Source organism: Pholcus phalangioides, unplaced genomic scaffold (genome assembly GCF_987345545.1).
Source record: "Pholcus phalangioides strain wild (caught in Gottingen) unplaced genomic scaffold, Ppha-v1.0 ptg000015l_1, whole genome shotgun sequence".
Classification (NCBI taxonomy): Eukaryota; Metazoa; Arthropoda; class Arachnida; order Araneae; family Pholcidae; genus Pholcus; species Pholcus phalangioides.
The window spans coordinates 80,531,444-80,559,414 of record NW_028301608.1 but is presented as its reverse complement, the minus strand read 5'-3'; the positions used below and the strand labels follow the sequence as shown (position 1 = coordinate 80,559,414).

General features: G+C 38.5%; 1 protein-coding gene across 2 annotated transcripts; it reads left to right on the top strand.

Moving 5' to 3' along the window:
* LOC149076776 (ATP-binding cassette sub-family G member 5) lies at positions 1-27,971 on the top strand. 2 transcript variants are annotated; one of them, XM_089244444.1, is made up of 12 exons: positions 1-452; positions 15,867-15,932; positions 16,324-16,503; positions 17,361-17,593; positions 17,916-18,033; positions 18,365-18,556; positions 19,702-19,782; positions 23,136-23,355; positions 23,681-23,892; positions 23,987-24,125; positions 24,934-25,119; positions 27,388-27,971. In XM_089244444.1, the coding sequence occupies exons 2-12, from the start codon at positions 15,899-15,901 to the stop codon at positions 27,746-27,748; spliced, it is 1,956 nt and encodes a 651-aa protein (XP_089100570.1). In that variant the 5' UTR covers positions 1-452; positions 15,867-15,898; the 3' UTR covers positions 27,749-27,971. The 2 variants fall into 2 exon arrangements, with proteins under 2 accessions (XP_089100570.1, XP_089100571.1); XM_089244445.1 differs by lacking the exon at positions 1-452 and adding an exon at positions 2,259-2,343.

Genomic DNA, 27,971 nt, shown 5'->3' with positions numbered 1-27,971 from the left:
GAGCGGACCAAGGGCCAGCGCCAGCACAGGTATTTGTTACAACGCCAGCAGGCAGAAAAGACACACACATACAGAGAACCGGTTTTTTGAGTTTATCACACTCCTTCCATCTTCCACATCCTCCAAAAAAAAGAGAAAAAACAGCCAAACCAGCAGAAAACCTGCTGCATTGCATTTCATTGGCCGTTTGTGCGCCGCTCAAAGAAAATACACAAAACGCACCGTCGCTTTTTTTTTTTCTTTCTATTTTTTCATTTAATTTTCCTTTCACTCTCCCCGACATACCTTTACATTTACAACAAGATTATGTTTCTACACCGCGAATATCCCATGTGCATTCCGTAAGCTTCGTCCGAGAGCCAGATTTCTCCAAAAAGTGTTATCGTCCGTCTCGTGCTATGCTGGAAAGACTTTTGATACGGAAGTAACGACCTCTTCCGACGGAAAAAATCGTAAGTTCTTTTTTTTTGCTTTTAATTCTATTTTTTTCCCCCACTGTGTTAAGGAAAAGTTCTAACAATATAGATCGAAACCCATGAATTAATTTAAGCCGTACATGCTCGACACATGACCCGGTGTCATTTGATGAGGCCCGCGACCAGGACCGTAACTAGGATTTTTGCCGCCCCACAACTTTAAAATCTGATAATTTTATAACGGTGTTTGTCCCCACCTAGAATTTTTGTCCCTAAATTTTGCCGCCCGGAGCAGTTGCCCCCGGCCTCAAACCTAATTTTGTAAAAGTTAACGAAGAGGCACATTTACAGATCACTCAAGTGGTCCGCGACACGCTGACTGATAACTTTTACTATTCGTTTGCAAACGAGGGGCCCCCTCGCCACGTTTGCAAACGAATGTCGCCCACGCTACCTTGAAGGTTGAGCACTCTTAATCTTTTCTAAACAAAGGGTGCTCAATCTTTTGAAGAGTGCGGGGCCACTTCATTGGTTTTAAAACGTGTCGAGGCAGTGTCGTCTTAACGTCCCGGGGGCCTCGAGTGGGGACTCACAAAAATGAGAACCTGTTGAAATTTTCGAGGATTTCCCAGGTAGGGCCTCAGAAAAAATCCCTTGGCCCAGGCCCGTCATTTTGGGGGGTCGGGGGGCCGTTGCCCCCCCCTGGCTTGTGCTTTGCCCACCGGAAAAAGTTGAAATGACGGCCCTGCCTTGACCCCTGATGCTCTTGAGACGCACTGTGTCGAGGGCCGCATAAGTGATCTGTAAATGTTCCGCGAGCTACTCAAGTAATCTGGAAATATGCCATGGGTCACTAAAGTGGACCCAAAAGGTGCCGTGGGTCACTAAAGTGAGAACAATATGCCGCAAGCCATTCAAGTGATCTAGAACAGTGCTCCAGATCACTTAAGTGATTTGTAAATGTGCCGCGGGTCACTTAAGGAATCTGATTATGACTGCTGCTCAGTTCATTTTTACAAAATTAGGTTTAAAGTCACGGGCCACATCAAGTGAACCCGAGGGCCACATTCATCCTGTGGGACGTAGGTTGGGCATGTGTGATCTGAACCAGGAATGGCCAACCAGCTGCATGCGTGCCACAAAAAAGAGGCACGCATGCAGCACAGAAAGGGGCATGGTACCAGGAGTGGCACGCGAACGCTTTACAAATATTAAAGAAATTCGCTCTAACTTTTAAACAACCCTTTTCTTATGAATGATGGTCTTGTAGGCTACCAAACCTACATTTAGTCTGGTGGCACTCTTAAAATAACTATATGATGACTTTCTTCATCCCCCCCCCCCCACAAGGGTGGGGCTGTCAGAGACAATTACCATAATTTTTTTCTTGTTTTTCCACGCTATAAATTTTATAGCGTGGAAAATCAAACTATAATTATAGGATATATATATATATAATATAACTATAGGATTTTTTTTTATAGGATTTTTTTCAACAAAACTAGGATTCGCCAAGGACCCGTGCAATAGGAGCCTTACTCCAGGATGTGGGGTGAGGGGGGGTCGCGATTTATTTCTATTTCACCTTTGGGCATAGCTGCTGGACGTTCCAGATATACGTGATTCCCGATCTCGTACACAGGAGAATATGCATTGTTACATTGTATATTTACATATCTATGAATTCTTGGGGGGTGTTTGCCCCCCCCCCTCCAATGGAGTTTGTTGGGGAGGACCCGAGTCCTGGTGTCTATGCCCATTGGCGTACGCAAGGAGGGGGGGGGGATTGGGTTATACCCCGCCCCCGGAGTTGAGATTATAGTGTTATTTTTTATTTTGCAGGAAAAAACGTAAACACCCCGCTTCAGATGAAGAGACCCCCGAGAAAATCCTGCCTACTCCTATGTCTATGCCAAACATGGTGTAGGTAAGATGAACTTCTGCTGATATTCATTAGGGCTGGAACTGGGGGGGGGGGGCAGAAGGGGCAACTGCTTCGGCAAAATTTAGGAGGCGGCAGTTTTAGGTGGGAATGAAAAACACCTTTATAAAATTATCGAATGTAGGGGAGGCAGCAAAATCATGTTTGCCCCGGGCGACAAAAATCCTAGTTACGGCCCTGTATACGTGTATACACAATCTGTATACACAATCTGCATCGCGATAATCGAATTTATTTATTTATTTAAATACAAACTACAGGCAAAAGCCCAGTTACAGTTTGCATATATGAATACAAGTTTAAAAATATACATCATCAGTATTACTGCATCTCAGAAATCGGTACAATGGAGAATTTTTCAAAACATCAGAACGATATGGAGGAACATAAAAAAGATTACGACATCTAAGATTGATTCGTGGGCAATAAAAAGTAATAAGGTTTAGAATATCAGGTGCATCAATATCAGAGTGAATAATTTTTACAAAAAAACCTAGTAAGGGCCCTGAGACGGCGAGTTTCAAGGGAATCATAACAGAACGATGAGCGAAGTATTTCGTTTGATAAGTAGTGATTATGACTGTTTCTTAAAATATGACAGAAATAAACAGTTAAGAAGACGGCTGAATGCTATTTAGCATGAACGGAGAGAATTCTAGTCCCGTAAAAACGGGGGGCGTGTTAATATTCGTAGAAAGACGGGCGCATCAAAAATAATGATTGGCGTCGGAAAACGCGGTTTAAACAAATCCCTGGTTTAAACCACGCCAGTGAATACCACAGGAGCGTGTCCCTTTTCTGTGGCACGCATGCAGCTGGTTGGCCATTCCTAGTTCAGATCACACATGCCCAACCTACGCTCAAGGTGAGAACGCTGTCTCTTTTCGAGACACTCGTGTCTTCGAAAACAGTAGGATGAGAGTTTGGTTCGCAATTTTTCTTTACGTTATGTCCAAGTTTTGTGACACCTGAAGATGTTTTACTGGAACCTCACATGTGTATAGGAAACCCAGAGACGCATTTATGGTTTTGGTGCTTGAGGCTTCACAAATTTTACCGCTCTTCCCCCATTCCAGTCTAATTTTCTTGACCACTCATTCCTCGAATTCTCGCCGCACTGGGCTATTCTCGAAACCAGGGCCGGACTTTGGCGGGTGCGATCGCACCGGGCCGCAAAATATAAGCGGCCCTAAAACTGGATATGATTGTATTAATTACGTACAACATTTTGCGATAACTGCTTTAAAAAGACAACATTTGAAATTCTATTAGTGAAAAATGTGTCGATTTATATACAGACACACATACGGTAGTGGCTCCACGGCTCCTGTATCCTTGAATGGGGGCTTTGATTTTTTTTTTTTTGACCTGAGCTCAAAGGTTTTTAGCTGACTCCTTATATGGGGTTTCAAGAAAATTTATTGTATGTTCATTAAATATTGGAAAAAAAATGTAAGAACGATACACACCTGAGGCCCCCGAGAGCCCTGTCAGCTTTTTCCGTACGAGGGTCATGGTATTAACAGCACCACGAGCTCTCGGGAAAAGACTCTATGGACTCGTCACCCTATCAGACATGAAGTGCCAGTCAACTTGATTCAAAATCTTATTTCATGTATTAGACATTATTTTGTTTTGCAAGAGCTTCAACTTGAGCTCTTTTTCAACCTGCGCTATCCAGTGTGCCCATGCGGTAAGATGACTGACCCTGCTTTCTGGAACCTCCTCGTAAAGTTTTTCCCCTTGTAGATCCGAATTCAAAGACTTTTAGCAGGCCTCCTAAATTGAATTTCAGTGGATGTATTGAGCAAAAATGAGTTAAACTCTCGCGTAATCCCTATCTCGTCTCTCGCAATATCGGAGGGGGCCACTGAATGACCAAGTCCGGCCCTGTATAACCCCAGTTGGCTCCCGCGATCCCTGCGAATACAACTCGGTCTCTAAAACTCTTTTAGTCACTCACGTAATTGCATACTCTTTGGAGTCATTCAAGTATTACGTCAGCAGCATCGGGGGGGGGGGGGTTCAGATTTGCTGACTTTTGATCACGGGGGGGGGGGTTTGAAGGTTTCTTACGTCATCAACCACCCCTTTTTGAAGATATGAAATATTCTAAGCTGCTGACGGGGGAGGGGGGTCAAAAATGGCTGAAAATCTGCTTACGTAATACTTGAATGGGGCCCCTTTTGGTCTCTCCCTTGCTCCCACTCTCTCTAGGGCAGCGGTTCTCAACCTTTTTTGACTCGCGGAGCCCTTTTAAGTAAAAAAATTCTATGGTGGAGCCCCGTAGGCCAACTTTTTAATTATTCATCAGTTGCTGATTTCTTTTTCCTATTTAAAAATATAATTTTTAAATTTTCCTCGAGCAGCCGCGGAGCCCCTAGAGTGTGCACAAGGAGCCCCGGTTGAGAACCGCTGCTCTAGGGCACTCTTTTTGGTCATTCACATGCTTACTTGCACATGGGTTTTGGTCACACATCCTAGCATACTGTTTTGGCCACTAGCATGCTTGCACACGCTCTAAGTCAGTCATCTTCAACCTGTTGCTCGAGAGCACCATTGTGCTCAATGCTTGTGCCCGACTTCATGCTCCCGAGCACTTGATCAACGCTTCAATTTAAACACCGCGTAAAAATTGCATTCAAGGATTACAATCATGTAGATTTCAGGCATAAGTTGCCGTGAGGGGTGCTCTTCGTTTGATCATGGGTGTAGGTAGTGCTCGAGAAAGGTTAGACTCATCCAGGTCACTCACAAGCTTGCACACGATCTAGGTCAATCTTTTGACCACTAACATGATCGTAAACTCTCTTGGTCACTCAATGACCAAGTCCGTCGTTCTCTGGGCAGAGGAGGATTAATTGTGAGCTATACAAATTTGCCGTCCTTCTATGCTAATTTTCTTGGCCACTCATGCCTCAACTTTGCCGCCCTTTCCGCCTTGGGCTATAGCCCGCTAACCACCCACCCCCCTCCTGTAAATACGCGTAAATACGCTACTGAGTAAATCAACGTAAGCGTGAACGTAGACTTTTAATTGATATTTCCTTCTGCGTTCTTCAAGTATTTCAAACTTGACTTCATTCTTGTCGCACGGCCCTCATTGAAATAAATGAGGTCATCGTGTTCATTTACCGTGAAGTTCATTCCCAGAGTCTATGGGATTAACATCGATCACTTCTCGTACAGCGAAGGCATAAATGTACCACCTATAGTAATACCGCGAAACAATGGAGAGCGGTAGCGAATCGATGGTAGCCAAGATCGATGAGGCACTCGAGTATAGAGCTAAAGATTGTCCAGAGGTGTGTTGCGAGTTCGATACATGCCATGTACTTGCCAGAATCTTAAACTCAGAGGTAAAAGAGGGACGATAGGCCGAATACACACGACCGCAAAAGCACTTTGCTTCTGCAGGAATTTCCCCCCTCCTCACCCCATTAGTGATTTGCCCTAATAAAAAGAGGGGGTGTTGGATTAGCGCACAACCTTTCGGCGAGAGATCCGAAAATAAAAAAGGTGTCTGAAGTCTGGGCAAAGTGTGAAGTGACCAGTGCACTATGCTGAGTGTTCGTACTTTGGCCGTAACGAAAAGATGTATCAAAAATGTGAAATTTCATATGGGGTTATGACATAACCGTTATGTCAGATGTTTCGTTTTTATTTATTCCTTTTTTTGCGTAGACCAGGGGTTGTGCAATCCTCGGCCCTCAAAGCTATTTCAAAACAACATAAATACTGTACTTCATTTTAATGAGGTTTTAAGTAGATTTCAGGTTTTTTTTTGCCACCATTTCATCGCCAGGGCCGTAACTAGGATTTTTGTGAGCGGGAATTCAAACACGATTTTGCCACTCCAGCCACTGTAAATTTCGATGATTTTATAACTGCGTTTTTGTTCCTACCTAAATTTTGCCACCCGGGGCAATTGCTTCCCCTTTTACTTAAGGCCCTGCCATCGCTCCCTCTCTATGGTAGGGGAACATTGGGAGGAAAAACGAGTAAAGTATCTTTCTATTTGAGTTTCCCGTAATGGAAAATATCGCCCTTATCACACACACACTTTTTAAATAGATATTTTTTTTAAATCACTTGATAATTTTTTTCCCAAAACGGTCTTTCTGCACATAAGGGCTAATTAGACCGGGATCTACAATTTATTGCCGATTCCGAACGGCAGCCTTTTTTTTTGCACTCACCGAGAAGATGGTGCGTTAACCCCTCGATGTAGGACTTCCTGCGGTAGCAATCTTTTTTCTGTGGTCATATCGCCGTTTTTGTTGTACCTCAGCGTCAGGAAAGTTTGACAAGAACGAACCCCGGGTATCGAACTCGCGACACCTAAACATCTTTTGGTACTTTGGGTGAGTACCATATCGACGTGGGCCCCTTTGTTTAAAATATTTAATTTACTATTCAACTTCCCAACTGACATTCTAAAAATTGAAGGAAAAACGAGCAAAGTGTCTTCCAATTAGAATTTCTATAATAGTAAGTTTTTAGCATTAAATGGCATCAGCTTTCAAACGTGCTATAGCTTTCAACAATTTTCTTCTAATTTCTTCAATGCGTTTGGGGGCGCGGGGAATCGACAACCCTGGCAACTGTAAATAAAAACATTTTGGGTAATTTCTAGGAAAGAAAATTCACATCTTTATCGACGTATTAAGCGGCAGTCGCACGAGAGTGGGCTAGGGGGACCCTTGGTAAGTTAAAGATAATAAAAGTCTTTGTCAGGATTCGCGGTCGTCTCGGGGAAGCAATAATTTTTATGGCTTTCAATACAAAGGCAGCGGAACGAGCGTCTTCCTTTGAAAATGACCAGACAAGTACGGATACTTCACGCCGGCTGTGGTTTTTGCGGTTTATGTTCAACAAATACTTTTATTAACTTTAATTATCTTACCAAGGGTCCCCTAGCTCACTCTCGTGGGACTGATCCTTTAGACAAAGAAATTTGGTGTATAGGAAGGAAATGAATTGATAAAGCCGGGCTTTCCCAGGAGGTTCTGCGTCGCGTGAACCGGACTCTTTCGCGCAGCAAAGGCATGTAACTTTATCACGCTACGCGTTTGTGTTTTTCTAGCGTGGCGCATGATCTGTTCTGTCGGCTTTCTTTAAAACCAGACTCGGGTCTATCACCATGGGCAATTTACTAGTGAGTTGTGCCGGAAGTGTAAGTGTGTACCTAAAAGTCTGAGTGCGCATGTAGTGTTGTCTGATTTTTCACTGCTGCCAGCTATATTTCAGAAGTGAAGTGTAATGACTGAATATTTGTACTGTTTGTAGGCCTGTTGCTCTCTGTGGTGAGACTTTAACGGGGAAATCAGCTCGCATTTGCGCCTCGATGTTGGGAACCACAGAAAACCAACTTCAGCCGACCACCGCTGTTCTGTCATCTGCACATCCTCGTATTTTGTCCCAATAAAAGAGGGAGGCACTAATAAGGAAAGGAAGGAAAACGCAACAAAAGAGAGAAGATCGGCGAAACGCACGACGCATTTGACTCCTCTATAAGTGGTCGCTTAATCACGCCCGACGTAAAGCGCTGGAGTGAGACGAGTTGCGCTCCGTAGGAAAACCGTCTCGCCGCTTTTCCTATTGGTGAGTGGGCGGCGTGTCGCGCTGGGCGATTCACGTTGCATGCGGCACAGAAAACCTGCTTCTAGGGAAAACCCGGCTTCGGGAATGTTTAACGAGGAGCATGCGAGATGTATGAAATTGTTTTGAATTACATCATTTTATCTCTGTGTAGGGAAGAGTGTCTGATGAACATGACACAGTATTCTCTCCCCCACTCTATGAATTCGAAATTGCAAATGTTGCTGTAGATCTTTATTGCCTGCGGTGGGATTCATTCATTTCTGATTTCAAGATTTATGGCCCAGTTAACAGAATAATATGGCAAGGAAAAAATTCCGTGGCTCTAGCAGCTTCGGGTGTAGATGTATACGAATGCCCGAACGAATTATGGGGGAACGTGCGGAATCTGCCTTTTTTTAATTCTAAGTTTTTTGAAATTTTTTTCTCCTCTTTCTCTGGGCACCATTCCATTTGTCAGCGCTCGTGATTATCCGAAGGCCATTGTGACCTACATATCTTACCTTCTCTGATTAACGAATTCTCTTGTGCCTCGCATATAAAGTGCTGTTGTTTATTAACTGTGCATATCGTATCCCAATTCCTCTGGAATTGATGTAATGACTGGTTTCTCTGTCCTCTTCCCCCCTCCATATATCAAATCTCGATTATCAAGTTGAGAGAACGACTGATTTTTCATTCATCACCGATTAATATAGTTGTTGAGCGGAAACGTAGTTCAGGTGGATTGACAATTTGTCTCGATTCGGGATGAAATACTATACTATGTTTTTGACTGAATCGAAATGAATAAAACTATGCGTTTTCGACTCTTCGTGTGGAATCGTAGTTCGTTTCTTTGAGATCTTTGGGTTTCTATGATAAAGCAAATTAGTGGAGTGCAAATATTGCGGGTGACTGCGTTCTGAAATTCATCCCGCGCATCTTCCCGATATGAAAACCATTTGCTTGTTTAGAGAGCAGAGGTTTCTAAAGCTAAGGATATGTCAAAACTCGCAGACGTAATCGTGCAACACGTATCTACAACGTTTCACAACTGCCTATAGATAATTGCGTAACAAATCGGATGTTCTACAACTTCTCATAGATCAAAAGTCAGTTCTGTAGACATAATGCAGGTGTGAACGCGTGACAGTCAACAGATAGTCATGCGATTTTTTCGCTACTGTATATGGACACAATCCGCGATGTGTCTGCAGGCAGTCGCGCAATTTTGTCTGAGTATGGACGTAGCTTAATGGACAAAATCACGCGACTGTACTTTAACAAATCGTGGATTTTGTTCATAGACAATCGTGAACAAATCTCAAGGCGGTCTATTGACTTTGTTACGTACGCGTCCACACCTACTTTCAGTCTACGGTGGGATCTATGGGATTCCATAGATCTTCGATTTTGGTCTAAGAGAAATCGCGGAATATGATTTGTTGCGGGGCAGTGTGTATATACAGTCAAACCTCGTTAGTGCGTCACCCGGTTAACACGTCACTCCGCTTAACGGGTCACTTTTCGGAAGTCCCAATTGTCCTCAGACAGGAATTAGCGCAGCTATGGCTTACTCCGTTTAACGAGTCACTCCGCTTACTAAGTCATATTTTTGCTCCCCCAATAGTGACTCATTAACGAGGTTTGACTGTACACACATGTTGAGCGATTTTTGTCTGAGTGCAATTATATTTTTGCCCTAATATTTTTTCTCTCGGAATCCCCGATGATTGCCAGACTCTCCCACGGAACATGAATTTTTGTGAGGTGGAGGTACAAACAAGATTTTGGCACCCCCACTACGATAAACACAATAAAATTGGATGATTTTATGACGGTTTTCTCGCCTCCTAAAGTTTTCCGCCCGGGCAAAATTGCTCCCTTTGCCCCCCAGTTCCGCCACTGTATTCAATTACAAATACAAATACAACGCCACAACAGGCAAAATGCCCAACGAGGTGGCTAATAAAAAGATGCCCATAAAAATATGGATGTCATATGTTTCAAAAATACAGCAACCCAATTAAAAATGCAATTAACACAAATTACAAACCATATATACACATGATAAAATATTATACAATGCCCATAAAGAATACTTATGGTTGTCTTATTCTAAGAATGGATAGCTTCTCGATTTACCCCAACATGTTTATCGTATTTATTTTTAAACGTGTCAATTGTGTTACAATTTACTACCTCCGGGGGTAAGCTATTCCATTTATTAACAACCCTATTGGAGAAAAATTCCCTGCGACACCATAACCTTGCATTGTCCCTCACCAATCGATACTGGTGTCCCCTTGTAAAAGCAGTCGATTGGCGGTGTACTAAAAGTTCATGGTCCATCCTATCCATCCCATTGAAAATTTTGAACACTTCGATCATATCTCCTCGACACCTGCGTTCATCCAATGTAAACATATTCAAAAAATGAAGTCTTTCTTCATAACTCAAGCCCTGTGTGCCAATAAGGACACGCGTAGCTCTTCTCTGCACCCCTTCAACCAAGTCTATGTCCCTCTGTAGGTATGGTCTCCAAAACCTTACAGCATACTCCATTCCAGGACGAACTAAGCCTCGAAAAAGCGGAAGAATGACTTTAGGAGAACGCGAAGAGACCTTTTTGAAAATGAGACCAAGCATTCTATTCGCTTTTTTGACAACCGCTGAACAATGTTCAGAAAACTTAAGTCGCTCGTCAATGAGAATTCCCAAATCGGTGACTCTAGTTGCATCCGGGATAGTGACACCATTCAACTCGTAAGAGAACCGTGGGTTGTTCGAACCAAAATGAGCGACCATGCACTTATCTACGCTAAACGTCATGCTCCATTCATTTGCCCATGCTGCAATCTTGCTTAAGTTGGTCTGGAGCAACTCCCTATCGCTTTCATTCCCGATTACCCCCATTAGCTTCACATCATCTGCGAATTTGCTAGTAATTCCATCGATACCCTGATCGAGTTTGTCGATAAAAAGTGAAAAAAGTATGGGGCCAAGAACACTTCCCTGAGGAACTCCACTTGTGACGTCTGTCCAACCAGAGAATTCCCCGTTCACCATAACTCGTTGCGACCTATCTCTTAACCACGATTCTATCCAATTCAGCAAGTTGCCCCCTATTCCAATCTCGTGTAAACGCTTCAAGAGTTTGCCATGTTGGACCCGATCGAATGCCTTCTGGAAATCAAGGTAAACAACGTCGACATTTTTGCTCTTACCCAAAGCCTTAGTCACGTAATCATAGAAGCAAAGGAGGTTAGTTACACATGACTTCCCCTTCCTGAACCCATGCTGATTATCCGACAATACATTATTCTCGTCTATCCACTTCACAAACTGCCTTTTGATGATAATTTCCAAAATTTTCGAGAGGGAGCTCGTCAAACTCACTGGACGATAATTAGACACCACTTCTCTACTACCCTTCTTAAATATCGGAACAACGTTAGCCAGTTTCCAATCTCTCGGGACGATACCCTCAGCAACACTACTCCTGTATATCTGTGCGACTGGCCCCAACAATTCATTAGCACCTTCCCTGAGAACCCTGGGATAGATATCATCTGGTCCTGGTGCTTTGCTTGCACATACATTTCTTAGCAGATTTAGGACCTCCACGTCTTCCACTTGAATATCGTTGAGCGTTTTATTACCCCATGCAACACCCGTATATCGAATATCATTATCTCCATTAAAAACCGACGCGAAAAAGTCATTGAAAGCACTACACATGCCTACATTGCTCTCTACTTTTGAGCCTCCTATCGAGAGGGGGCCAACTGTCCCCTTACATCCATTATTGACGTATCGAAAAAATGATTTTGGGTCAGAGCCAATGTTATCTGCCAACCTAGATTCAACTTGCTTTTTACTATCCCTTATCGCTTTCTTCAACAGTCTTCTTTTATCAGTAAACAATGATAGGTCACCTCGTCCACTTTTATACTCTCTGAATGCTCTTTTCTTTTCAAGATAAAGGTTCCGCACGCTATCCGTGAACCATAGAGGGTGTGATGTACAAACACGCTTTTTTCGAACAAAGGGTATGACGTCGTGCAAAACAGAGGACAGCTTCGTACTAAATTCTTCCCATTGACTTACCACCCCTACTGATTCCAACCGGTCTTTGAAAACTTCCGCTAACCTTCTTCGCAAAACATCAAAGTTAGTTCTCCGAAAACAAGGAACCAGTCTTTTGTTATCAACCTTACCCGAGGAAAAGTTACAGTGAAATCTGACGATACGATGATCACTGGAAGAAAACTCTTCCCCCACCGAAACATGTTCAACTAGATCCTCAGAACTAGTAAGAACTAAATCCAAAATAGCAGTACCCCTAGTGGCTTCTGATACATGCTGATACAAAAAATTTTCGAGCACCAACTTAAGAAAGTCTCTTTCATACTGATTTCCAGATGAAAGGTTCTCCCAATCAATACCCGGGTAATTGAAATCCCCTAGTATGAGAACCCTCTTTCGCTTACACATGTAGGAAATTTCATCATGCATTTTGGCAATGTAGTTTTGATCCCTATTCGGTGGATTGTAACAAACCCCAACAATAAGCTTATGACGTCTTTTGCTCTCAAGTTCAACCCATATGGTTTCAATATCACTTCTCTGCACGTTACACTCTCTAGCCTTCAAACATGATTTCACGTATATCAACACTCCACCCCCTTTCCTATCAGATCTATTTCTCAAAAAAGTATCGTATCCTGAGATGTGTAAGAAAGATTCATCCCCATCGTTTGCCCAAGATTCTGTAATGGCTATAAGATCCAAGCCCTCCACAACTATCATAGTTTCTAAAAAATCTTTCTTATTACCCAAGCTCCTGGCATTTATTAACACACATTTTAATTTGCCCGGTGGTTTGTTGTCAATCGAGAAGCCATCCAAGTCAGAGGTGGGTAATTCCCCGTCAATACTGTTGTGATTATCATTAACTAACCCGCATTCCCGACTACGTGGTCTGGGAGTAAAAAACCTGACCTAAGACTATCGTAAACCTCCCAGACCCCTCTCTTATTTAGATGGATCCCATCCGAACGAAGTCACCTATCGGTAAATGCGGGAAGCTCCAAGAACGTGACCCCAAGTGAGGAGCAAATGTCCTTCAGGCCTATATTGAATTGGTGGATCCTACTCCTATATCCCCTACTACCCCTTGGCAGCACTGGAATCACTGCCACATCTGAACCCCCCTCCCTAGCGGATAATAGTAAATCCCGGTATTCTGACAGAGACTCACTAATATTCGCTCCTACCTGATTTGTTCCCACACACAGAATCACCCGCAAGGGCAACTTTCGGCGATGAAAAACGTCTCGAACGTTGCCAATCTTCCCCCCAGGAAGACAACAGCGCTCGAAACCCCGAAAATCCCTACACACTCGGTTCCCAAGTTCCCTAACCATAGAATCGCCGATGATTAAACCCCTATCACTATCCCCCTCTACCTCATCCACGACCACCCATTCGCCCTCTAAAATGTCGTTGTTCGTGGAGATTGCTTCTTCATCAACAGGTGGCTCGACGACCAGAGGGTCCGTTATAACCGGGCCCTCTAGCACTCTAACTTTTTCCCGTAAAGCTTCGACCTCAAGTTCCAGCCTTTTTCTATCCAAGCACCCTTTACAATTGAAACTATCAGCTACTATACCCCTAGATCAGGGAAACCTCCCGTCGCAAGCTCTACACAACACTAGTCGAGGTCGAGGCATACTAACACTATTGCTAAAGCTAGATAATAATAATAATACTTAACAATAGGAAAATGAGAAACGTTAACTGGAAATTAAAATAATGTAAAATACATTACTATGCAAAATATACGTAAGAGACTATACGAAAAAATTACGTAAAGTAGAATGCTCGGCACTAAATCACGAAGAATAAAATAAATATGTATATAAAGAATACAACACCCTCTAAAAAAAGTATTAAGCTACGAAGTACAATTTATACTTATTAGAATTAGCTAACTATCTCAAAACACTAACACTACAACAATAGGCCCAAATGGAAGGAAAACAAAGTTATTGAGAGTACCAGGGAAAAAGTATACACTGTTTGCTAACACTAACGTCCAAAAACCTACGAACTTATATCAAAGAAGCGAGCGAAATTGTTCAATAGACATATTTTTATTGCAACAATAACGAAAATCTTCAGCTTTTTGTGTTTTATTCTAATCCAAAAACACTCACTGTGAACGAACGTTCCGCGGAACATTAATTGAAAACCACTTTTCTGGTCAAAAACACTAATTTCCATCCTTTCGTGCAAAAGTACCCTCAGAAAATGCTTGTAATCCCTAGAAATGCTATCTGCGTATAACATTTTTCAAAAAACTACTAAAGAAACATAAGCGGGAAGACATTTTAAACTGGAAATCTTAATGAAAATTAGTTTGAGTTGAGACCATGAAACCAACGACCATACTAAGCGGGGAAATGTTGGAAGTGGAATGTTATAAGCAGGATAGACTAATTGGTACTATATTATTAACTTGAACTTTAAATGCATGTATTTGTACTTCCAGAACCATACTATCATATGTCCATTACTATCTGAGATGCAGTTATATTAAGTGATAAATTATAACATACAAAATATATATATACTTAAATTTTTTTTATTTTTCTGATGTAAAACCGAATATAAAATATATATAATTTTTTTTTTAATTTTTCAATGTTAATTTTCTTTATTTTAAGGGAATTTGATTTAAAAAAAGGCCTAACATAAATATACAGGGTAATTCAAAATGCATGGTACAAAAAAATGACTGTTACTGTTGTAATCATAGGCATAAGCAGAATTTTCTCAAGGGGGGTTTTCAATTTCTTTTCCTTCTCAAGGGGGGGGGGGGGTATTAAGTTTTTTTCCTGAAAAATAATACTATAATCTCAGCTTGGGTGGGTTAAAACCCCAAAACTCCTCTTTGTGTACGCCAATGGCTGTAATTAATTTGTTTCGGACACATCAACATGACATAAAAGATTAACTCTCCAAGTTTCATTTGGAAACGTTAACTCCATGACAAATTGGTCCATATCCTGCGAGGTTTCTAACTGTAAAGAATTTGAAAACACTGAAAAGCTGCCATCTTCTATATGTTCACTACTAAGTTGTACATGCACCTCTATGGAATTTCTAACGAATCGGCACATACTGGAATGAGTGTTCCGAGTGTATGTGTGACCCTAACGTATTTATGTTGAGTTGCGCTTGTTTCCTGTTCATCCTGCTCTGTCTTCCATTTTCTGAAGTGAAGATGGAAATACTTGAATTTTCATGTTATGCCAATATCGTGCTGTAGGTATGCCTTCTCTCTGCAGAGAGACTTTTCAAATAGGAAACTGACTCGCATTCACGCCTCGAAGCTGGAAAACTGCAGAAAACCAGCTTCAGCTGACCACCACTGTGCCGTCAATGAGGTTCGATCCTATATGTTCACTAGAGGCTCTGTTATTCAAAATGAAATAAAAAGCTTAGTGCTAGAAATGTGAGAAAACTTTGCCCTTTCTTTTTCTAACAAATTTGTGATTATGTGAACAAATTCCACTCTTAGAGTTGAAGCAAGACTCTCAGCAGATAGGTGATGAGGTTGACTCAATTGCCTGATCAATTTATTATTTCAAGGAGCTCCAGATCAGGGACTATGTTGACACAGGTGTGGAGGAAAATTTTCAGAAAAACGGCATGTATAATGAATATGTAGAAGATGGCAACTTTTCGGTGTTGCCGAATGAAAGTTGAAGAGTTTACATTTCCCATTATTTTGGTCTTTGGATATATCTGACATAAACTAATTAAGTAGCCACAGGAATGTGGTGTGTGTTGTTGTTTTAAATTCTCCTGCATAAATAATTATGTGAATATGTCAAGATTCTGCATGTATTTTTCAGAATTTTAATTTTCTTGAGTGCCAATTGCTGCCATGAAGGACACCAGAGCAATATCTGAAAAAGCTGGTGGGTGTTGTCTTTTTTTTTTAATCTATCTATGTTTAATTTTAAGAGGAAAAATATAAATTTAAAGGCATTCCTGGGTTGAACTACAATAAATGTAATATAAGAAGGCTAGGCTATAAGATGGGTAATAAGATGTCTGTTTTTTATAATGTAACCATGAAAAACGAACATAAATACAAGTTAGCATAAACTGACTTCTATTTATTAAATTATTTTAAACCATAAGATGGTAAGAGTGATCAATTTCAATATTTTTGACCATTTAACATTACATTGATAACTTGACATTTCTCATTCAATTCTTTTCATTTTAAAAAAAGAAAGCACATTTATCACAAATGCTATAACATTATTTTCTTCCCATGCATTCTGGGTTCTGTTGTTAACCTAGGTTCAGGAATCATGACAGGAGATCATGTGTTGGAACTTAGCAATGTTTTCCATACAGGCCAAGTTGAACCAGGAAGCTGTTTCCAGAAACTCACAGGATCCGTGCCCAAAGGAACAGTCTTAAAAGATGTATCTTTAGAGGTACATGCCGGTGAAGTTATGGCTCTTTTAGGATCAAAAGGTAGATAATTATAGTTCATAGTTATGTTAAAAATGCAAAGTTTTAAAATTGTTGAAGGAAGAAAATTGTGCATCAGTACAGTCAAACCTCGTTAGTGCGTCACCCGGTTAACACGTCACTTAGCTTACCGGGTCACTTTTTGGAAGTCCCAATTGTCCTCTGGTAGGAATTGCCACAGCTATGGCTTACTCCGTTTAACGAGTCACTCCGCTTACTAAGTCATATTTTTGCTCTCCTAAGAGTGACTCATTAACGAGGTTTGACTGTATTAATGCATTTTACTTGTTTTCTGTTGCTGATTGGAAGAGCCTCTTTGTCTCTCTCAAATTTGGTAATTAGAGAGGAATCGGATATTCATTTCACAAGTGCATATAATCAAAAATAAGTACAGACTATCGTTCCATCCGAAACGCACATTATAATCGACGGTTTTTATATCGAAACGAAAACAGATAAGCATATCATCATATGAGAAATATTTGAGACTTACCGTACTGTGGACCATTGTAATGGAATGGTCACTATAATATGGGGTCATTAAAACGAGACTATCCATAATTTTATTCTAACGAAGTGATCTAATGCAAAGCTTATATTTTCAGAAAAACTGTATAAATATGAGAAAGCTATGCAAATGAGATTTTTTTTTTTAAATTTTTTAAATTATGCGATATCTTTTAACAACTGTTCCTTATACAGCTGTGTTTATAATTTCAGAGGTAACATCTGACAGAGATGTAAAATGTTTTTTGTTATTCTTTTTAACTTTCTTGTAAATTTAAATACACATTTTAAGTAGTTTTGTCTCGGCATTAACATAGACGTCTTTGTAATTTTTTAAAATTATTTTTTTTTAGGTAGTGGTAAGCGAGCACTCCTTGAAATAATTGGCAGGCGAGCCCAGGGTGTTACACGAGGCCAAATCCTCTTGAATGAGATATCTTTAACGATGCAACTGTTTCAGGAGCAATGTGCCTTTGTGCCTCAAGATATTCTGTTGCTTCCTGGTCTTTCTGTTCGTCAAACGCTGCATTATTCTGCCGAGTTGACCATTGGATCTAAAGTGGCTGCAGCTGTGAAACGAGGAAGGGTTTGTTTATTTTAATTTGTAACATATACAAGATTATCAAGCACTTAAATTTGTAAATAAAAGCACTTGGATTTTGAGTCACAAAATGAAATTCACGAGATTCATTTAACTAAACAGTTGTGTAAACAGGTGGATTTATGGGTTGAATAGTTTTACTCCAACTATTCAACAAAAAAAAAACTGCAGAGATAATATGCAGCAGTATATTTTTTAATGTATAATCTGCGGATTATATGCTGGAAAATTTAGTACTTAACATTTTCATGCTGCATGATTTTGTATTTAAAAAAAAATTGCTTAACTAAACTAAAAAATATTCTAGGTAAAGCAGGTGATGGCTGATATGGCTCTCAATCAAGTGTCAAACAGGGAAGTCAGCACATTAAAACCAAGTGAATACAGACGGTTATCAATTGCAACACAACTTGTTAAAGATCCAGGTAAGGTTGATCCGTAATTTTTTGAAGTATTTTTGTGTGTGTGTGATCATGAAATTTTATTGGAATATAATAGTAATACTAATAAAATCTAGAGACTACATCATATACATAGGTATAATGAAGCACTTTTTTTTTTTTTAACTGTCTAAAAGTAATTTTTTTTCAAAAATTATTCATTGATAGCTTTTATTGAAAATATAGCATAAATTTTCAATTTCGAAGCAAGTAAGTGTTACTTTTCTTATGCTTTCTGACTTTTTAAAAAATTTTTATTGAATGAAAACCAATAAGTTTGTGCATCTAACTAGTCTGAATGTATTTTTTTTTTCAGTGATGATACTATTGGATGATCCAACCCATGAGCTTGATCCTTTAAACACATACTTTGTAATATCAATTCTGTCAAATCATGCCAAAAAATATGACAGAATAATTGTTTTGAGCATGGAAAAGCCAAGATCTGATATCTTCCCTTTTCTAGATCGTGTCACATATTTGAGCTTGGGTGAAATAGTTTATACAGGTGAGGAGAAATGTATTTTCACATCAGTTTTTTGTATTTCATTGTGTGTCTGAGTTCATCCTTACTTCAAGTCTTTTACCCGCAATATTCATTTTCTTTTTTCGAATTTATACTAAAAAATAAAATTATATTATGACAAACATTTTTAGGAAACGCTCTTTTTGATGCATAAATAAATTTGACTTTATTATATTTGGATGTGCAGAAATAATTTTAATTGACATATTGTAGACAAAGAATATCTAAAATATATAATATTTTATAACTTTTTATAGAATGGCCAAATATTAACCTAATGAACTTTACAGCACAAGACATAATTATAAGACACTCTTAAATTTCAATGAAATCGGAAGAAAAAGTAAAAAATATCTTTAATTTCAAGCTATTTTATGCTAGTCAGTTTATATTAATTTCAAATGTTATTTGAAGGCTAATAACTAAACATTTCTCTTTGATATATTCATTGTGCCCCACCCCTAAGCCTTTTGTGCCCCCTGCAAGGGTTGATACTGTGTACTATCCTGATTGGGATTGCCCTTTGAAAATATATGTAGGGAGTCTGACCACTGTCTGACACTCTGTAGTGAACTTTGCTATGAATGCACAGGGATCATTTTTCACGTAACAAACTGAAGTCAACACACTATATTTTTAACTTAAAACACAAGTTTTAATTATTTATCAATTAATTAAGAGTAGTATAGATTGGCATTTCTAGTTGGTGCAAATTAACGAGGATTGAGCTCTCATTATCTTTATCATGGTTTTTCTAAGAGATGTTGATCAGCTAATCGCAAGATGGTTGCTTAAAAACAACTATTTGAGTGTAAGTTGGGGTATTTTTTCCTATATAGCTATCGATGTAATTTCATGGAATCATTGCAGATGTGCCTGGTCTTACTATAGCAAAAGGTGGGCCCACACCATGCGTGGTTGTTTTTCAGGGGAATAGTAAATAAGTGCTCATAAAATATACAAACTAAATGATATCATTAAGAACATTTCATATTTTCATGAAGGGTGGTTGATGTAATAATCATTCATACCCCCATCATCAAAAGTCAGCAAATCTGGAACTTTCTCCCCTCTCGATGCTGATATAATACTTCAATGCCCCTAATCAAAATCTTTTTTTTTATCAGGAAGTACAAGGATGCTGCTAGATTACTTTGGAAGTATTGGATTCCCATGTCCAGAACTTGAAAATCCTCTCATGTATTATTGTAAGTTTTTGTTTAGTCATTACTTCCACAAAAACCAAAACAATTTTTTGCATTATATTCGTAGATATGTGCAGACAAGTTGTAAGCAAAGTCAGTGACCAAAAAAGCTAGTTTTTGTTAGACTTGCGTAAAAGCTGTATAAAATATGTCTAAAATATCTGTCTTTAGTTTCGATCCCTCATTTCAGCTAATTTACAGCTTTATGGACATATATGAGGAAATTTTCTAATCCATGTAAAATAAGTCAGTTTAGCCTGTTTTATTTTGGATGAGGAAGTTTTTAATGTGCATTTAATTACATTTCATACATAATTATGCACAGGATTGGGGCAACTTAAGCAATGGGTGCAGTGCACATGGGCAGCAGGGTATAAGGGGTAGCGGCAGCCTAGGCTTTTGTTTAGACCAGCAGTTCTCAACCTTTTTGACTCGTGGAGCCCTTTTTGGTATAGGAATTTCTATGGCAGAAATTTGTAGGCTATTTTTTTACTTATTCATCAAAGTTACTGATTTATTTTTATTTAAATATTTATTTTTAAAATTCACTTTTTTTTTTATTTTCCTAGAGTGGCCGTGAAGCTCCTGGGGAGTGTACACTGAACCCTGGTTTAGACATTAGATTTAAAAAATTTTTTAATATATAACCAAAATTCACAAGATACGAGTGCTGTTACTCATTTGATGCATATCGTGACAATGAAGGTGTTGAGAGAACTTGAGGGAGCAGACAAAGCCTGGGGCCGTGATACCAAAAATAAGAATGGGCTCTATTACAAGGGACAAGCGTGCATTTTGATTCCCCAGTAATTTTTCAAGAGTGGTCAAATAAAGGCAAAGAAACAAATTCGAGGTTGCACTTGTCAAAGGCCTAGAGCACCAGAACCCCCTCCGCTCAGAGAACCTTGGAGTATCTATTTTGTCATTGATAAGGTTAAAATCTGTTCAAATTAAAAAATTCTACCCCCAAAAAGAAATATGATGGCTTATTGATAAGAGCTGTAATGGGAAAGTTCTCACATAATTAAGAATGGTCCTCTTTTTTGGTCCATTGTTATTTCACCGTTTCTTTAACAGCAGGATGTATGAAGTGCATTTTTTGTTGGGCGAATAGCGGTGTGTGGCTTTAGACATAGAAAAAAATCAGGTTTATCCCTGAGATTACCCCTACGCTAAAATCCTTTCATCCTCCCAACAGTGTCGTCACATGAGGCTTTGCACCCAGGTTGCAGGTGAGCTTGTGCTGCCTCCTGCTCAGGATAGTTAGAAAAGATGGGAGAATGCAGCCATATATTGTTTGCATTTGTAAAAATAAATTCAAAGTAAAGCTTCTCTAATAGCTTATATATGGTATGAATGTTTTTCATTTTTCTCAGCCAGGACATTGGCAATTGTGTTCAGAGTTCTATACCACAAAGTTTGAAGTGAAACTTTTCTAAATTCTTACTGTTAACTAGTGTCTCAATAATCCAAAGTGAATGGGGTGGAGGCCACCTCAGATTACTGAAAACTCTGATTATCCGGAAAACAATAGAAATTGATACCTCCCAGGGCGAATAGCAGTGTGTGGCTTTAGACATAGAAAAAAAATCGGGTTTATCGCTGAGATTACCCTTATGCTAAAATCCTTACATCCTTTTTTTTTTACACTATAAATTTACTATAGCCTGTGAAAAAAACTTTAGCATAGGGGGATCAAGACTCCTTAAAACTGAAACTATTGGCATTTGTTGGAGGAATCAAACATAATATATTTTTGGCAAAAAACAGAAAGAGGTGTTTAAGAAGGATTTCTGGAAAACTCCAGCACCTCTGATTATGCGAAACCAGAAACTTTCAAGACTCTACTGGTGTGGTGTGCAAACTGTGGGTCACGACCCCCGGGGGATTGCAATTAGACTCTACAAAATAAAAACTTCCAAATAAGAAATTCATTTTTATTAAAACTGTCAACTAAAGAATGCCTTTATTCAGCTGAGCTAATTGCCATGTATCATACAATGTAATTTTATCACGTTATACTTGTACAATAATCAATGTATCGGCTCCTTCATGCCAGAATCATGAATATGCAATGTCCTTGCAAAAAAAATAACAACGTAGGAAATGTTTGAATGTTTACTCAGGTTACTCTATGGAAGTTATTCTCTTTAATGTTTTGTAACGTGTGTTACAATAGGGATATACATTTGCGTTTTAGGCACAACTTAGACAGTAAAAAAAAGGTATTCAGACAGCTGATTTAGAAAAGAAAATTTGAGCATTCGTGCTTCTGGCAAGCGGTGGATGATATCAAGTTAGTGCTTTTACTAGGTGACTTAAAGAGAATCATCCGATTTCAAAATTGTATATTTCTTAAAATTAAAAACACAGAATGGAATGATAAGTGAATATACGGAGGAAAATGTCAGTTTTATGAATAACTTTTGTTAATGGCCGATTTCAAGTGTAGAATCATTTTGAAATTGGATTATTCTTTTTTAATCACTTAGTATACAAAAATCAAGGACCATACACCTCGCTACACCCCCATCTTGCACAAGGGACACTAAGTACATCAAAAAACAAAGTAAATATTTATATTAAAAAAAATTGAATATCTTTGGAATTTGTTCTAAACTGCTAAAAATCTGAAGAGAAAGAGATCTAAGCAACGGAATAAGTCTGGTGACCAACAGAGGCACCAACATGAAGAAAAAAAATTGTTGCCAGCCATCCCATATATATGGGACTCAAATGCATATTCAGGAGCAGGAAGGGTATACATTTATTATGGGGTGGGGAGGTGGGCTCAAGTGGCCTCGGCCCGGCACCTATGATGAGAAAGTTTTGATGTTCATTGTGATGAGACTGTTTCTAGGAAATATATATATATATGATTTTCTGTGTGTGTGTGTGTGTATGTTCTCTATACAAATCTCAAATTTTTTATCGTCGTCAAATTTTGCATATATACTAAAAGGGACCTGACTTGAATGATAGGCTACTTTAAAATTTCATCAGAGCAGAGCAAATGTCCCAAATCAGCAAAAAACTGTTGGGCAACAATGGTTTCTGAACGTCAACAATCACTTTCGGAATGTTTACTTTGGTTATCATGGTTCCCTAGCAAATGTGTTTCATACATTCATATGCCTTTACTATGGTTTGTCACTTTAATGCTGCCAGTATTATGTACAGTTTAGTAATAGCTTATTCCTTTGTAATGGTTTGTCACTTTTTCAATCCTCCCAGTAATTGAAGAAAACCTGGGCGGTGCTGGGAATTATAGCTAGTACTTAATGTCATGAAGTTATATTTATTATTCAGTGAAAAGATCAATTTTCCTCCTTAAATAGTTCTTTTTTTTCCTTCAGTGTGTTTATCAACAGTTGATAGAAGGACTAGAGAAAGATTTATAGAATCGAGTTCACAAATTTCAGCTCTTGTGGAAAAGTTTAAAGTTGAAGGTGCTCATTATCGGAAATATTATTTAGCACCTCCAAATGGAACTGACCCAAAAGAAGTCAGGTATAAACTGCCATTGACGGCCTATGGGCCTCCATCGTCATTTCAAGTTCTCATGGCTTTACTAAGGTAAGTCTTTTGATTATTGTAATTCTTAAGATGATTAGCGTATTAAATATGAAAATTGAATTTAATACCCAGTATATTTGGGCTGGACTAAGTCTATAAAAAAAAATCTAGGCACCAAAAAAATTTTACTCGAAGAAAAAGGTCATAGTGACCTCTCTTTCATGTTGACAGATATGCTGCTATTCCAGACATTTTTATTGGAAAATTTATTTTGACATACACTATCATAATCTTTTTTTGGTTTTCTAAAAGATTCTTGAGCATGATTTGCAATTTATATTCTGTAAATCTTGAATTTTTTGCAACTAATATTTCTTTATTTCAGTCGTCGTTTCTCGCTTCTGTGCAACTGCAATACAAAATCGTTCAAAGAGACCTTTTTTCGGATTCTTCTCTTACCTATATTTTTTACGTTACTCTACTTGTTCTACTTTTCCATGAATGACTATCAACATAGTTTCATCACACGAAATGGCCTCCTGTTCAACTGCATTGTCATAGTTTCTTTCATATCTGCGGCAATAACAGCGGTTTCGTGTGAGTATAAAGAAATTTTACATGTTATATATACTATATATGATTTGCTATGTATTTTTCTTCAAATAATTTATATTCTTGTAATTCTTTCCAGATGCTCCTCATAGAACTCGATACTATCAAGAAGTGAGGGAAGGCCATTACAGAGGTCCTCTTTTCATGCTGTCAAATATACTTTATTCCTTGCCACTAAGTTTGATCACAGTCTTTGGTGCAAGTACGATTATATACATGTGAGTACTTTTATCATATACAATTACTGTGCTTCATGTAAAATATTTTGATCGTATATATTGTAAAGTTAAACAAAGATTGATTTTATTGAAACATTAAGATGTACAAGGTGTTTCAAAAACAAATTGCCAAAATGAAAGGGTAATTCAGGCATATAAAAATTTGATTTCTTTTATCTGGGGAACCTTAATGCACCATTGTAATGCTTATATTTAAGTTAAGCTCTCTATATTTTTTCTGAATTTTTTTCCATGCACAAAATATTAAAAATAGAATAGCTATCTTACTTCACTGTTCTTAAGGATTATATAGGTTCAAGTCTAATTTTTAATATTTCTTTTAATCAACAATTTTACATTGTTTCAATAACATACATACCATACTAGGTTACTTTTACTTCAATATCACTGAAGTTAATACAAAGGAAAAATGAAATTTAGATTGTGATTTAAATCAATAATTTCTTTAAAAACAAGTGATTTAAATCATGATTTTAATTGGCTTTCCCTGCTTCAGATAAAATCAGAATTGGTCCTATGGGCTGAAATTATACCATGATGTAGACCTCAAATTCTCATTGTATGTCAAAAAATTCAAGTTCCTGAATTAAATACATTAGTCTGGAGAGCGATTTACAATGTTGAAAAGTGAAAAGTTTTTTCAGAGCATATTTTGTTCAAAGTAAACTCGAAGAAATTACTTTGCAGTTTCAGAAGCCATTCATAATAATTCATTTCGAACTAAATATTTTGTATGATATTGATAGTATTTATACTGATAAAAAATTAAACATTCTTTTATTTTCAGGGGAACAAAACTTGGTGAAGAATGGGAAAAATGGGCAACATTTTGTGCTGTACTGTGGGCACTGTACGTGTTTGCCGAACAACAAACTGTTGCACTGATGATGGTTGTAAGGTCATCATATGCAGCTTTCACAACTAGTATATACATACTGATTATATACATAACATTTGCAACAGGAACAGTGAGGTATGAATATATCGACTGATATAGAATGTCTACTATATTCCATTATTTCTTTCAGATTTTTTTTTAAACTGAAAAAAAATCTTGTTTAAAAGCTTTTACAAATGCCAGGTCACCATCATGACTGAAAAATCATCATTGGTGAAGGAAATTTTTTGTGTGATGACTAAATTCGGGACGGAGAATAATGCAAAACTTTCAGAATTAATTAATTTCACCGACAGGAGGAAAAGGTCCAATCTCTAAAAAGGTTATAAGATTTATACAAAAATTGCCACGTTTTTAAGACAAATAAATTACACTGGTCGAATGGTCGACGCGTTTCGGCTCTTCAATGGAGAGCCGTCATCAGGACCTCGTGGTCAGAACTCACACGAATGAAGAGTGATGTTTACGTCTGGTCGTCCGAAGAGTTCGCCTTTGTATTTGCTGCGTCCGAGTGGTCTTTGGATGCGAATTGGGGAGCCATCTGTTGTAAAGTGTTGAAAGTTTTTTCACGACTGAGGTTAATAAAGCCTGTCCAAGCTGACGAAATAGGTGGTGTGTTTCTTCCATCATTAACGAGGAAATTCTGGCATGTTCTGATGAAGTATCCCTCGAGAAAATTCAATTCCGAATTGTGTGTTGCTTTTTTAAAAACAAATGCTTTGTCAAAATTCGCATCCAAAGACCACTCGGACGCAGCAAATACAAAGGCGAACTCTTCGGACGACCAGACGTAAACATCACTCTTCATTCGTGTGAGTTCTGACCACGAGGTCCTGATGACGGCTCTCCATTGAAGAGCCGAAACGCGTCGACCATTCGACCAGTGTAATTTATTTGTCTTAAAAACGTGGCAATTTTTGTATAAATTAAAACCAGGCAAAGTTACTCATTTTTTTGTGATAATAGGTTATAAGATTGTTTTAGATGTTCCTGTAAGGGGGGGGGAGGAAATCAATTTTGGCTTTCGACAAACTGATTTTTATTTTTCAAGCCCTGTAATAAACCTACATTTATGCAAGCCTTATGCTGATTTTGAATTTGATTTAGTAATTGAATGACTAGAGAAGTTTAGAACAAATCTAACTTGATGTATTTTTTTTCTGAAAATTATAAAGTCAAAAGCATTGTTTTGAAAATCAAAATATAAGGTTTGATCAGAAAGCATCTGACCATAATTTTTCGTCGTAAACCAATGAAACTAGGGAGGCTTGGTTTGGAGCACATGTCTAGGCAAATCTATTGTGCATGCTTGAATTTTTCCCTGCCTGCGGAAGCTGCTAATCGCTGGCAGACTGCTGATGTATGAGGAAGTATAAGTGCAGTCAGATTTTTGTTTTTGATAAAATAAGAAAAAAATCGATTAACACTACTGTTTTAAATTTTGTGTGAAGTTTGGCGATTCCCCAGCAGAAACAATCTGCAAGATTCAAGACCTTCAAGGATGACTGCACATCAATGAAGAGTAAAGCATGTTTTGGTAGGCTCACAAGATCCAGAAATGAGATCGTTATTGATCAAGTGAGGACTGGTGATGCAGGATCATTGAATCATGATCACAGAACTTGCAGATGAGGGGAGCATTAGCACTGAATTCATTCACTCTATTCTAACTGACGATTTGATCTTCAGAAGATGCGATATCTAAGTCATTCTGTTAATCTTCTTGGGCTTCCAGTGGTATGGTTCTTTACTAGTAAGTACTGCACGGCACAACCATCACCAAGGAGTACTATCAAGAGGTTCTATATCAAAAATTGGCAGCTTCATCACAACTAATGCAGAAGCATTCAAGTTTTTCCTGCCATTTTGTCAAAAACCAAAATGTGATGCAGCTCACTTGGACTTCCTTGCTCATTGATGCATAGCCGTCTTAAAAACATCATGGGGACCCTGTCACTGAGTGATTTTTCTGAGGCCCTACCTGGCAAATTCTTGAAAAATCCAACTACTCATTCTGAGGGCCCCTCTTCTCTCGAGGCCCAGGTGAGCCCATGCATTAAGGCTGCACTGCATTGATGGTCTTCCAGCAACTGGCGGTTTCTGCAGGCAGGAAGAATTCAAGCATGCACACTAGGGTTGTTTACATATGTGCACCAAACCATGCCTCTCTAGCTTCATTGATTCATGCATGGAAAATTATGGTTAGATATATATGAGGATTGTTCAAAAAGTATTTGCAGACATTTTTTTTAAATGTTCTGAAAGATGCACGATTGGATATTTTTTTAAACTGTTTTCTTTTTTAGCAATGTATAATTTTTTTTAAATTTTTTCACCTTCCAGGAGCTTTTTATCCTTACCCGAATGGCTATATTACGTCAGTTACGGTGTGATTTACAGGTATGCTGGTGCCTTTTTACAGCAGAATGAATTTTCAAACAATTACAGATTGAGGAGCGTTCCATTTATGAATGGTACTACGATTCCTTGTCCAAATAATATTCCGGGATATTGTGTTTATATTGATGGAGATCACTATTTGTCGCAGAAATATCATAATGGCCCCAGACTAGAAATGGAAGATTTACATTATTGGCCAAATTTCGGTATTTGCTTTGTGTTTGTTGCAGGAATATGGATTCTAAATGTTGTTCTTCACCTTCTACCTTTACCTGCATTCATCAAAGTGAAATTTAGAAACTAAATACAGTGCGGATGAACTCAATTTAAGCAGTTTTTGTATCAAAAAGTTTTTTTCATAGATTTTTGCTGTATTATATATATATACTGCCACACATGAAAACCATTTTAAGAGCTTTTTTCCTCCTAACTTATTTCATCGCTCAACAATGTTTATTTCACAAAAATAGCCTTATCTTATAATAAAAATAAAATTTTCATATCGATTAATAAAAAAAAATGTTGTA

Coding starts and splice junctions, on each gene's coding strand:
- LOC149076776 (XM_089244444.1), top strand. CDS start 15,899: ATGAAGGACACCAGAGCAATATCTGAAAAAGCTG. Junction 19,783..23,135: donor AAATCCTCTCATGTATTATT/GTAAGTTTTTGT, acceptor TTTTTCCTTCAG/TGTGTTTATCAACAGTTGAT. Junction 23,893..23,986: donor GGCAATAACAGCGGTTTCGT/GTGAGTATAAAG, acceptor AATTCTTTCCAG/ATGCTCCTCATAGAACTCGA.